General features: G+C 54.3%; 1 protein-coding gene across 1 annotated transcript in view; it reads right to left on the bottom strand.

Moving 5' to 3' along the window:
• The window catches only part of Dennd3 (DENN domain containing 3), a 43,001-nt gene extending 31,682 nt beyond the window's left edge, over positions 1 to 11,319 (bottom strand). The window contains exons 1-4 of the mRNA XM_090339476.1: positions 11,139 to 11,319; positions 3,530 to 3,809; positions 2,689 to 2,804; positions 1,271 to 1,413 (exon numbers count right to left, since the gene is read on the bottom strand). Coding sequence (XP_090195602.1) covers positions 1,271 to 1,413; positions 2,689 to 2,804; positions 3,530 to 3,809; positions 11,139 to 11,240 — 641 coding nt within the window. The 5' untranslated portion in view covers positions 11,241 to 11,319. The remainder of the gene's footprint in view (positions 1 to 1,270; positions 1,414 to 2,688; positions 2,805 to 3,529; positions 3,810 to 11,138) is intronic.
• Positions 11,320 to 13,374: the final 2,055 nt, after the last annotated feature.

Here is a 13,374-nt window from a genome sequence, read left to right as displayed (position 1 = left end):
TGTTCTACCACTTGAGCCACAGCTTCACTTCTGGCATTTTTTGGTAGTTAACTGGAAATAAGAGTCTCCTAGACTTTCTTCCTCCTGGACTAGCTTTGAACTGCAATCCTGAGATTTCAGCCTCCTGAGTAGGTAGGATCACAGGTGTGAGCCACGGGTTTCTGGCTTCAAGTAACATTTCTATTGTCATGCTCAGTGCTGAGACAAAGCAGGGGCTTTGGGCATGCCCTGGCTCCCTTCTGTGGCTGAGCTCTACCCAGCTCAGCCCCTCCACATTTCTAACCAGGCTGGGCTCTCCCACAGAGTCTGTGTGGGCAGCTGGGGGCCTTTCCTCCCCCAAACCACGGGGAGAAGACCCCAGGGTGGGGATGCCTAGAGGGGCACAAGGGTTTCAGGACAGACATGGTCATGCTGTTCCTTGCACTGGATCCTGGTCATAGGTGTCTGCTCAATGTGTGAAACAATGAATGGACATCCTGTTTTTCTGTGTTAAGACTTCAGTGAAGAATAGATCGCTGCCACTCTGAAGGAGAGAGCTTGAAGATGTTTGTTTCCAAAATGCTTTCTGACTTAAGTATATATCTTTAAAATGGAATAGGTGGGGCCAGGAGTGTGGCCTAGTGGTAGAGTGCTTGCCTAGCATGCATAAAGACCCGGGTTCAATTCCTCGGTACCATATACATAGAAAAAAGTCAGAAGTGGTGCTGAGGCTCAAGTGGTAGAGCTCTAGCCTTGAGAAAGTCCAAGGACAGTGCTCAGGCCCTGAGCTCAAGCCCAGGACTGGCAAAAAAAAAAATAAAAATAAAAAATAAAATAAAATGGAACCGGCATGGTGCACACTTGTAATGCCTGCTCTCTGGAGGCTGGGGCAGGAGGATCAAGAGCTTGAGGCCAGCCTGGCCTACAGAGCAAGATCTTGTCTCAAACATGAACAAGACAACAAATAATGGGCAAGGAGAATGATTCAAGTAGTAGAGTGCCTGCCTGGCAAGTTCAAACGCCAGCACCATCCACTGCATGAAAGAATGAATGAATGAATGAATGAGCAGTGTCCCGAGGGCAGGACAGGGACTGACTGAAGAGGAGGCACCAGGCAGACAGCAGGGAGTCGCACGGAGGCACACGTGTTGAGACAGTGAACAGAATACTGAAACGGTGAGTTAGTTCAGTCCACGTAGTGCACCTCCATGAAGGAGCATTCTGGCAGCTCCTGGACCAGGCCCCCACGGGCTCCTGCTGCCACCCACACTGCCCGGGAGCCCTGGCTCACCAGGAGAGGCAGTCCTTGAGGGCGTTGTAGTATGGAAACCTGGACACCACGCACACCGCGAAGGGGAGGAAGCAGCCGGCGGTGCCCACGCTGGGCCGAGACGACTCCCAGTGAGTCTTCCCACTGTAGAAGCAGTACTCGTCCTGAAGCAGAGCAACGACCACCATTGCCCGTCACCCCCAACAGAGGCGGAGCCCCTGCCCCTCCCAGCCATGTGCCAGCCCAAGGAATGCTGGTGCCCTGGGATTTCCTGCTGCAAGATGCCCAGGTCACTGAGGTGGCCAGGCCCACACTGCCCTGACCTGGGCAGGGACACCCAGCACCCCAGTGGGCCCCGCTGCAGCCGCACGGCCTGGGGCGACATGAGGGGATCTCAGCCTGGGTGACCGGCAGACTGGGGTCCCTGCAGTTGAGCACACAAGTCGACTGGCCAGAGGGGAAGGGGTTATTTAAGGCTTTGAGTAGGGAGGAAGAGAGATTCACACACACAGCCATGGCCAGACAATACCCCAGCTATAATGAATGAAAAGTCCTTGAAGGTCCAAAACCAAGCACCTTTCCCAGCAGGCAAAGTGTGCGCCAATGGATCAATGACACCCATTCATGGAGGACTAGACATCAAACAAGGCCTGCACATAGTACAATTTTATTCAGCCATAAAAAAAGGAATCCAGCACATACCAGGGCATAGATAAGCACCAAACTACCATGCTAAGTAAGGGACAGAAACCAGCACAAGACCATACATTGTACAATTTCACATACTGAAATGTCCCAAAGGAAAAAAATCTAGAAATAAAAGGCAGCCTAGCAGCTTGTCAGGGATGGGGGTAGGCAGAGATGCAAGAGTGAGGTGTTGGATTACCTATTAGGGTTGTATGACCACGGGGTGATAAAAATGTTCTGGAGGCCAGGAGTTTGGCCTAGTGGTAAAGTGCTTGCCTAGCATGCACAAAGACCCAGGTTCGATTCCTCCGTACCCCACATACATCGAAAAAAGCCAGAAGTGGTGCTGTGGCTCAAGTGGTAGCGCTCTAGCCTTGAAAAAAAATCCAAGGACAGCGCCCAGGCCCTGAGCCCAAGCCCCAGAACTGGAGAGAGAGAGAGAGAGAGAGACAGAGAGAGACAGAGAGAGACAGACAGACAGAGAGAGACAGAGAGAGAGAGACAGAGAGAGAGAGACAGAGAGAGAGAGACAGAGAGAGAGAGACAGAGAGAGACAGACAGAGACAGAGAGAGAGAGAGACAGAGACAGAGAGAGCGTGCCCGCACCTAGACAAACCCCAGGACGGGCACACAAGAAAGGAGCTTGAACTAGACAGTGGCGGCACAACACTGAATCCATAACTGCTGGGTTAATCACACAGTGGGGGACAGAGAATTTCAGGTGTGTGGTCCCCACCAGATGTGTCACTCACGTGCAGGGGCCGGTGGTACTGGGCGACCACGCCGTAGGTTCTGTTCCCACAGACGTCTGTGAGGACCAGGAAGTGCACTCGGTCCTCCTTGGGTCCCCAGGCCGCACACACGCCCCCTGCAGGCCGAGCAGAGACAGGGGAGAGCCAGACTGGCCGCCGCCCACCAACCCCTTGTTCCCTGTACCTGGAACTCCCTGCTGCCATCCACCCAGCCCCTGATCCCCACATGAGCTTTCCCCCATACCCTCCCTCTGCAGTGTCCCCGCCATCACCCCAGGCCCACCCAGGTAGGAGCCAGGGGAGGGGCAGGAGACATACCCAGAGGCTCCCCCACCCCGTCCCCCACAAATCAGCCCTACAGGCAGGAGAGGGTGTGGGGCATTCCCCAGAAGCCACAGGAAGGCCCCTGAGCCAAACCCTTGGCCTGAGGATCCAACACCAGCCACTCAGTCATTTCATAAGACCAGGGATAAAACTTTGGAAGACGGAGCTCACTGGGCGGTTGGCATTGGAGTGGGGGGGGGTGGGGAGCAGCCAGCAGCCCTGTGCTTCTTGTCCCAGTGACACAGAAATGGGAGGGGAAGGCTGGGGCACTCTGGGGCCCACACTACCCTAGGTGAGGGGGCAAACTTCTTCCCACGAGCCCCAGGGGCCTTCCTTTCCAGTCCAAGGGCTGAGACCTCTCAAAGTTCCTTCTAGTGCAGACCCCCTGGTGACCCGTGTCACCTGACTTCCAGGACTGGACACCATGTGACTTCAACTTCCCTGGGGCTTTAGCTAACCCCGGCTGACACCAGCGATGACTGTGGCCACCACAGGCCTGCCACCCCACCCAGCACACCTGGAAAGCACAGCTGGGGCAAGGCAAGGAGGTCCACACCGCCAGGGATGCTGACGTCCTCCGGATCTGGGCCCTTGGAGGGTCCCCGGAGATTCCCAGAGGGTTCCGCTCGGGGCTTCTCTCTCCTCTTCCGGAAGGAGCGTCTGCGGCCCTTGCCCAGCGTGCCACAGCTGCTGCCCATCACCTGGCTGTCCTCTCTATTTGTGAAGGGCGGCACAAACACAGACAGCACCTCGGGTTCCAGGGAAGAAAGGCTTTTGACTCCCTTTTCCGGTGCAACCTGAACAGAGGAAAGGAGGAGTCGACTGGTCAGATGTCTGCTCCCGTTCTTTGATGGCCTCTCTACCTGGGTCTCCTCAGCTCATCCTCTCTGCCACCACCTCCCTGCACACAGGCCCAGTAGCTCTGCACTGTCCTGGGAAGGGCTCACGGCGAGGGGCTGGCCAAGAAGGCTCGAGTCAGTAAGGCCAGCAGAGAAGATTTTTTTGGCCAGTGCTGGGGCTTGAACTCAGGGCCTGGGCACTGTCCTTGGACACTTTTTGCTTAAGGCTAACACTCTGCCACAGCATCACTTCCAGCTTTTTCTGTGTATGTGGTACTTACTGAGGAATCAAACCGAGGGCTTCATGCATGCTAGGCAAGCACTCTACCCTTAGACCACGCTCCCAGCCCCAAGGAGATTCTTTTTTTTTTTTTTTTTTTGCCAGTCCTGGGCTTGAGCTCAGGGCCTGAGCACTGTCCTTGGACTTTCTCAAGGCTAGAGCTCTACTACTTGAGCCTCAGCACCACTTCCGGCTTTTTTCTGTATGTGGTACCGAGGAATCGAACCTGGGTCTTCATGCATACTAGGCAAGCACTTTAACCACTAGGCCAAACTCCCGCCCCCCCCCCCAAGGAGATTCTTTTAAGAACTAATGCTGGGTGTTACCAGTGGCTCGAGCCTATAATCCTAGCTACTGAGGAGGCTAAGATCTGAGAATCACAGTTCAAAGCCAGCCAGAGCAGAAAAGTCCCCAAGAGACTCTGACCTCCAATTAACCTGGACTAACCTCCAAAAAAGAAATCACTGGGGCCCTTTCATTCAGACAAGTTATGTAATTGCAATTGCTCAGAGACTAGATGTCAGCTGCCTCCTCCCTGCCCTTTCCAAGCATTCAAAGACCTGAGTTCAGATCCCAGGCCTTCCTTAAACTGTCCACAGTAAGACACTCTGCCCTCTGAGCTTTCCAAGCCAGAGCTAAGTGCAACCACATAGGTCAAGTACTCTGCCAGAAGAGCCCAGGAGTCCCCACCCAGAGGGATGGGAGGGCAGACACAGAGAAGCGTTCTGCATGTCTGGTCCATTACACAAACTCGTCCCCAGGTGTCATGGGGCCCCAGCAGCAGGTGGCCACACCGGGCACGCCTCGCATAACACGCTGTCCCTTGCTGATCAGGTCACACACAGCCGCTTCTCAGTACAGTAAGAGCAGGCAGTCGGTGGTATTTTCTTAAACTACTTTTTTTTTTTTTTTTGGTCAGCTGTAGAGCTTGAACTAGGGCCTGGGCACTGTCCCTGAGCCTCTCTGTGTTCCAGACTAGCCGTCTATCACTTGAGCCACAAGACCACTTCCAGTTTTTGAGTAGTTAATTGGAGATAAGAGTTCAACAAGGACTTTTCTGTCCTGGCAGCCCAAATCCTAAGTAGCTAGGATTATAGATGTGAGCCACCTGCACCTGTGCCTGGCTCGAGATGTCTTTTTTTTTTTAGCCTTCTGCCTGCCCATTCTTCCCCAAGTAAGGTAAAGAGCAGAGCTTTGGACAGCTTCCCCACCGCCAACCCTAATACAAGTGCTACTGTGAGCTAGCCGAGCACTCAGGGCTGCCTGCTCGTTTCAGATCCCGCAAAGAACACAGGAAAAAATGCAGTAAATCCATAAGCATGGTGTGGTGGCACACACCTGTGACCCCAGAACTCAAAAAGCTAAGGCAGGAGGATGGGGAGTTCAAAGCCAGCCTGAGCTCACAGCAGACCCTGCTGTCTTAAAATAAAACAAAATGTAATTCATGAAAAAGAAGGAAATGGCTCCTCAGCCAGGATAGCCTGGGTCCACAGCAAAGGAAGACAGGAAGGGGAACTTCACTCTCTAGGAAAGGAACAGCTGCCAGCCAACATGTTAGTAAGAACCAGAGCCCAGCGTGGTGGCTCACGCCTGTCATCCTGGCTACTCAGGAGGCTGAGATCTGAGGATCAAGGTTCAAAGCCAGCCCAGGCACAAAAGGACCTGAGACTCTTTTTTTTTTTTTTTTTTTTTTTTGCCAGTCCTGGGCTTGGGCTGAGGGCCTGAGCACTGTCCTTGGACTTTCTCAAGGCTAGCACTCTACCACTTGAGCCTCAGCACCATTTCCAGCTTTTGTCTATGTACGTGGTACCTAGGAATTGAACCCGGGTCTTTGTGCATGCTAGGCAAGCACTTTAACCACTAGGCCAAACTCCCGGCCCGTGGACCTGAGACTCTTATCTCCAATGAACCTCTAGAAAATGGGGAAGTGGAGCTGGGTTCAAGGGTAGGACGGTAGCCTTGAACTGAAGAGCTCAGGGACAGCACCCAGTCTGAGTTCAAGCCCCATGACACACCAAAAAAAAAAAAAGAATCAGAGGACTCAAGAGCCTTCAGTACTCCTGTGTCAAGTCAGGGCCCACGGGATTCAAAGGTTATACTCCTGTTGGTTTTCTCTTTTCTTTTGCCAGTCCTGGGGCTTAAACTCAGGGCCTGAGCACTCACTGTCCTTGGGCTTTCTTCAAGGCTAGTGTTCTACCAGCTGTACCACAGCACCAATTCCGGCTTTTTTCTATGTATGTGGTACAAAGGAGTCAAACCCAAGTCTTTATGCATGCTAGGCAAGCGCTCAGCCAAATGCTAGGCAAGCACCACTAGGCCAAATTTCTGGCCCCTCATTTTTTTCTTTTTAATTACAATGAAAAACTCCACCTAGATTCTCTGTGGGAGAAGATAGCGCTGGTTAGGTGTGCCATCTGGTACTCTACCTCCACTTCCTGTCTGTAACTGGTACCTCGGGGGCAGGGACTAGGACCCCACAAACCAGCTGCCTTGAAATCCAAAAACCTAGCACCACACAGCCTGGTTTCTGGTTTAGACGAACCAGGAACAAACACTTCCAGGGGGGAGCCAAGAGAACCCAGACTCCACTAGCCAGAGCTTCCTGCGAGAGACCCAGGGCATCCTCTCCCCCGAGGGCATCCCCTGCCCAGAGGGCATCCCCTGTTGAAATTACACACCAGCAAGGAGGGAGACAGGGCTGTTTGTAGAGTGCCAGCCAAAGAGCCAAGCATCTGGCTGCAGTCCTGTTCTGAGAGTCATTACTGTATCCTCCTCGTTACTGAAAGTGTCCCCTGGGCACAGAATGTGCAGGCTCTATCACAGGATAGCATGTCCCAGAGCTGTATGCCACCCACTCCCCAAGACAGGGGGAACCACACAGCACCACTACCGCAGCCAAACTTCTCTTCCTGTGGCCTGAGACTCAGGGCCTCCACAACAGAAGGCCCTGCCCAGACACAGAAGGGCTCACACCACCGCTCCGGAGTCACCCCCTCTGCCAACACCACCACAGCCTCCCACGAGACCTCCCTCTCCCCGCCCATCATCTCCTCCCACCTCCTCCCACTCCACCCCGTCTTCTCTGACTGGATAAGCAATCCAGCCTCACTTTCCACAACGAATAACAATGTACACAAGTAGCAAAGGAATACTAAAATGAGAAGGCCCTCCCAATAAATTGAGAACTCGAAGGTAGCTCCGCTAGCCCCACCCTGGACACTTCCCTTCATTTTTAGGCAAATGTAAACTTCCAACATTTTTTCACAATGCAGTCATCTGACTTAAAATTGCTCCCACGGCATTGAGTTCTCCTTTCACAGCTATGTAGTACTTCACTGTGTCACAATGCAGGAAGTCACCTACCCATCCCCTTTCTAAGGCTACTGGGTAGCTCTGAAAGACTACTCATGCTGAACAAAATAAATGTGTTATCTCACTGATACACAGTTGCATCTATCCAACAGAAATTTTTCTGGAAATGGAAGGCCAACAAGAGGTTATCCAGGTGGCAGTGACTCAGACCTGCAGTAACATAAGCTAGTTGGCTGAAATAAGGAAGATCAAGGTTCAAGGCCAGACTGGGCACATATTTGAGACCCCTTTCTCAACTAATAGTTCCGCATAGCAGCTAAGATGAAGATTCTGATTTCTGGCTAGACAGAGGGAAAATGTCTGTGAGACTCTGTTTCAACAGAAGCAGGTGTGGTGGCATACAACCATCAAACCAGTTATGTTGGAAAGCAAAAAAGACAGGAGGATCATGATTCAGGTTCCAGTTGGAGCAGGAAATGAGATTCTTGTCTCAAAATAACCACTGTGAACAATAGCTGGAGGTGTAACTCAGTGGTAGAATGCCTGCCTACCAAGCACAAAGCCCTGAGTTCAAACTCCAGTATCACCAAAAATAATAATAATGTTCACCAGTGACTTGTTGTCACATTTCACACTGCCCTCAACCTCCAACTGAGAAGACACAGATGCCCACAGACTATGCCAACACTGGGCCTGCTCCCTCTACCACCTGAGCCAGAGCTGAGGCTATTTCCTTCTCTTTTGTCCCAAATGCTGATTTATTCAGCCTCAGTCAATATCTTATCTCCCCCGCCCCTGCCTCTTTTTTTTTGAACTCTGGGCCTGGGTGCTGTTCCTGAGCTCTTCAGCTCAAGGCTATCTCTCTGCCATTTGAGCCACTCCACTCAAAAAAACAGTCTCACCAACTTTTGTGCCCGGGCTGGCTTTGAATTGAGATCCTCAGAGCTCAGCCTCCTGAGGAGCTAGGATTACAAGCAAGAGCCACTAGCGCCCAGCACCTTTCCTATTTTCTTAAAATAAAGTAAAAACCTAATTAAAAAGTTAAAACCACAACCCCTAAGCTCACTAACTCCAGTTACAGATCTAGGACTGGCCACATGAGCTGCAAGGCCCCCAGTTCAAACCCAAATGCCATTAAAAAAAAACTAACTAAAACATTAAATCAGCCCAGAGTGTGATCTAGCGCTAGAGTGCTTGCCTAGCATGAACAAAGCCTTAGGTTCAAATCCTCAGTACCACATACACAGAAAAAGCCGGAAGTGGTCTGTGGCTCAAGTGGTAGAGCGCTAGCTTGAGAAAGCTTGAGGACAGTGCCCAGACCCTGAATTCAAGCCCCAGGACTGGCAAAAAGAAAAAAAAAAAATGTTTAAGTGGGAGTATACCAGAAATTCTATCTCCTTTTTTTATTTTTCCCCCTAATCTTGGACTATTTTTTTTTCTTTTACCATTCCAGGCTTGAACTCAAGGCCTGAGCACTGTCCTTGGGCTTTCTCAAGCCTAGAGCTCTATCACTTGAGCCACAGCACCACTTCCAGCTTTTTTCTATGTATGTGGTACTGAGGAATTAAACCCAGGTCTCTGTGCATGCTAGGCACACACTCTACCACTAGGCCAAACTCCTGGCCCTCCTGGACTATGTTTTAAGTATTCTTTGTCAACACCCTACCAAAATCAGAGTGTAGAACACGGAAGATTCCAGTTGAATACAGAGGAGGAAAGACTCACTGGACCTAGGGTAGGCTGCAGCCTGTTCAAGCTGGGAAAGCACCACTGTAAAAGGCCTGTCCTCTCTCAGACACATGCCTCACACCCACGGAGCCAGGGACAGGCTGCAATACCCACAAAGCAAACCTGGTGACATGCTGAGGAGGCCACATGTTAAACAAGGTCATTTTCTATTCTAAGAAAAAAGAAGGCAACTGCCAAGTAGCCAGTGGGAAGGACAGGGCTAGAGGAGAAGGAGACCAAAAGGGATCTGCTGACATGGGGGTGAAAGGAAAAAGAAAGGCAGGAAGGAGAAGCAGAAATCATTTCCATATTCAGTGACAATGTTTTTTTTTTTTTTTTTCCCAGTCCTGGGCTTGAGCTCAGGACCAGAGCGCTGTCCTTGGGCTTTCTCCAGGCTAGAGCTCTACCACTGGAGCCACAGCACCACTTCCTGCTTTTTTCTATGTATGTGGTACGAGGACTCCAACTTGGGTCTTCGTGCATACTAGGCAAACACTCTACCACTAGGCCACACTCCCGGCCCCAGTGACACTTCTTACTGAAGTCAAAATTGACTTTGTAATAAAGCCTGGCAGAAGAAACTCCCCAGACATTGACAAATATTTATTTGGTTATTTTGAGAAACATCTTTTCTTGGTGTCAACCACTCTGCCTCCATTGCTCATTTGAATGACAGACAGCTGTCACTAAAATAGACTTTCCTCTTTTTCCACTGGATATCTGGAAGAACTGTGGACACCTGGAAAGTGTGGATATCAGGAAAGAAAGGCGATACATGCCCACATATCTTGGCTGGACACTTCTGGGGAAATTGACAGTGTCCTGGACATAATGGCTCAGAGAAAAAGAGGGCCCCAGAAGGGTTAAAAAAAAAAAAAAAAAGTGAGCTCAGGGGCCAGGAGTTTGGCCTAGTGGTAGAGTGCTTGCCTAGTATGCACCAAGGCCCAGGTTTGATTCCTTGGTACCACATGCATAGAAAAAGCTGGAACTGGTGCTGAGGCTCAAGTGGTAGAGCTCTAGCCTTGAGAAAGTCCAAGGACAGTGCTCAGGCCCTGAGCCCGAGCCCAGGACTGGCCAAAAAAAGTCAGCTCAGCCAGATGCCAGTGGCTCCCACCTGTTATCCTAGCTACTCAGGAAGCTGAAATCTGAGGACCTCGGTTCAAAGCCTGCCACAGCAAGAAAGTCCATTCAACTCTTATCTCCAAAAAAGGTGGACTGGTGCTGTGGCTCAAGTGGTAGAGCACTAGCCTTGAATACCAAGAGGCTCAGGGAGTTCAAGCCCTAGAACTGCAAAGTTTAATTAATTAAAGAATATCTAGAAAGAAAAAAAGAAAGAAAATAAAAAGTCAGGGCTCTAAAACTGAGAAAAAGTGAGAAGCAGGAAAGAAACAGGAGAATGTAATTTCCTGAAAGTGCTATTTTTTTGGGGGGGGAGAAGTGTCTCAGGCTGTTGGAGTGCAGAAATGAAGAAGAGAGAGGAGGGAGGAGGCTTTGTGTCTCAGCACACAACTAAATGCAGAATGTTTAAAGCTGGCAGCTAAATCTAAAACTCAACGTCTCATTATTCCATACTGAGTCTCACGACTCACTCAGGAGACAGCAGAGCTCTGAGTAATGAAGGAAATGATTAAATCACCGGGACTTGGGCTACCCCTCCCCCGGCACCCCGGGCACACACCCGGCCGCGCTCCCCTCCCTCCCCGGGACCCCGGGACCCCGGGCACACACCCGGCCGCGCTCCCCTCCCCTCCCCCGGGACCCGGACGCGCCAGGTCCGCCCCGGCCCAGGGCTCCGCGGGCGCGCGCGGGAAGCGAAGCGCACCGACCTCCCGCAGGCCCGGGCTGGCCGGCAGAGGCCGGCACGAGCCCCCGCCAGCCTCGCGGGGCACCGGGACGCCCAACTGCGAAGCTGCGGACCGCGCTCCGCCCGCCCCAGCCCTGCCTCAGCGTCCCCCGCAGACCCCTACCTGCTCGAGGCCGCGGAGCTGGTCCGGAGGGGCGCCCAGCAGCGCGCACAACTCCAGCAGCCCCGAGGGCAGCGGCAGAGGCTGCGGCGTGGCCTCCGCCATGGCTGCCCCGCGCCCGCAGAGCAAAGGCACCCGGGACCCCCGGGCCGCCGGACCGGACCTCCCCACCCGCCGCCGAGCCGCGTCGGCGCCCGCGGGCGCTCGGTGCCGCCTCCCGGGAGGTCCACCAACAGCGCGGCCCGGAAGGCGGAGCCCGCCGGGGGCGGAGCCTTCGGGGGCGGAGCATGGGGGCGGGGCCATCACGGGGCGGGGCCATCGGGGCGGGGTCTGGAGAGCATGGCCCGTGAGGGGCGGGGCCTGCAGAGTGGGCGCGAGCTAGGCGGGGCGTGGACTGACGAGAGCCGGGGTGACGGGTCTGCGCCGTGGGGGCGAGGCCATCGGGGGCGGGGTCTGGAAGGCGTAGATTCCGGAGGGCGGTGCCTGCAGCGAGCGAACGGGCTTGGCGGGGACGAGAGCCACGGGAAGGAGGTGGAGCTTACGGGGTGGGGCGGGGCCTGGCGGGACCCCCGGCGCGGTCGTCCCCGGGGAGCACGATCGTGTCGTCAGGCGCATGCGTGGCGCAGGCGCCCACAGCGCCCCGCCCCAGCCCTCCGCCCCCCGGCTGCGGAAGGAATGGGCGGGGTCTCGGGAGCCGGGCCACGTCATCCCTCCCCGGGGGTCCCCGGGTCGCGCTCGGCCCCGGCTCTGCGCGCCTCCCGCCTCCCGCGCGGGGACGGCCGGAGGAGGGAACGTAACGACCCAGGCGGCGGGACCCGGCCTTGAAGGCGGCAGGAAGTGGGGCGGCCGGGCCTGGCGGACGGCGGCGGCCAGGGAGCTTCCGCGCGCGGGAGGGGCGCGTCCTCCCCGCGGGGCCTCCGCGGACGCCGGCGGGGCCCGGGGAGAGGGACCGGCCGGCGTTCACCTGGGCGGCCCGGGGCCTGCCCGGGGCCACCCAGCCTCAGAGCTCCCGCCCGGCGGTTAGGAAGGGAGCAGAGCTGTAGGGCGGAGGCGGGAGGAGGTGCTGGGCCTCTGGGTGCAGAGCTGAGTGTGCACGGGAGTGTGTGTGCACGGGAGTGTGTGTGCAGAGCTGTGTGTGCACGGGAGTGTGTGTGCAGAGCTGAGTGTGTACAGGAGTGTGTGGAGAGCTGAGTGCACGGGAGTGTGTGTGCACAGGAGTGTGCGTGCAGAGTTGAGTGTGCACGGGTGTGTGTGTGCACAGGAGTGTGTGCAGAGCTGTGTGCACGGGAGTGTGTGCACAGGAGTGTGTGTTTAGAGCTGAGAGTACACAGGAGTGTGCGTGCAGAGCTGAGTGTGCACAGGAGTGTGTGCAGAACTGTGTGTGCACGGGAGTGTGTGTGCAGAGCTGAGGGCACGGGAGTGTGTGTGCAGAGCTGAGAGTACACGGGAGTGTGCATGCAGAGCTGAGTGTGCACGGGAGTGTGTGTGCAGAGCTGTGTGTGCACGGGAGTGTGTGTGCAGAGTTGAGTGTGCACGGGAGTGTGTGCAGAGCTGTGTGTGCACGGGTGTGTGTGCACGGGAGTGTGTGCAGAGTTGAGTGTGCACGGGTGTGTGTGTGCAGAGTTGAGTGTGCACGGGAGTGTGTGCAGAGCTGTGTGTGCACGGGTGTGTGTGTGCACGGGAGTGTGTGTGCAGAGCTGAGTGTGCACGGGAGTGTGTGTGCAGAGTTGAGTGTGCACAGGAGTGTGTGTGCAAAGTTGTGTGTACACGGGTGTGTGTGTGCACGGGAGTGTGTGTGCCGAGTTGAGTGTGCACGGGAGTGTGTGTGCAGAGTTGAGTGTGCACGGGTGTGAGTGCAGAGCTGAGTTGCACAGGTGTGTGTGTGCAGAGCTGTGTGTGCACAGGAATGTGTGTGCAGAGCTGAGTGTGCACATGAGTGTGTGTGCAGAACTGTGTGTGCACAGGAGTGTGTTGCAGAGCTGTGTGTGCACAGGAGTGTGTGTGCAGTGTGCACGGAGCAGTGGCCACCAGCTGAGGCTGGTCCACTCCTCCCTCCTCCGTGCTGGGCCAGGAGCGGAAATTACAAACCGTTATCAGTCCAAGGGCACAGAAGCAAGTCGGCTCAGTTTGTTGGAACTTGTTTTTTTTTTTTTAAAGAAAAAAGAAAAAGCCAAGTTCAGGTTGTTAGCAGAATAGCAGAATAGCCCCCTCTCTCACAGCTTAGCATTTCCTCAGGCAA

This window comes from Megascapheus bottae, chromosome 9 (assembly GCF_031878675.1).
Source record: "Megascapheus bottae isolate mThoBot1 chromosome 9, mThoBot2.hap1, whole genome shotgun sequence".
Classification (NCBI taxonomy): Eukaryota; Metazoa; Chordata; class Mammalia; order Rodentia; family Geomyidae; genus Megascapheus; species Megascapheus bottae.
This window is presented reverse-complemented; position numbering and strand designations above follow the sequence as displayed.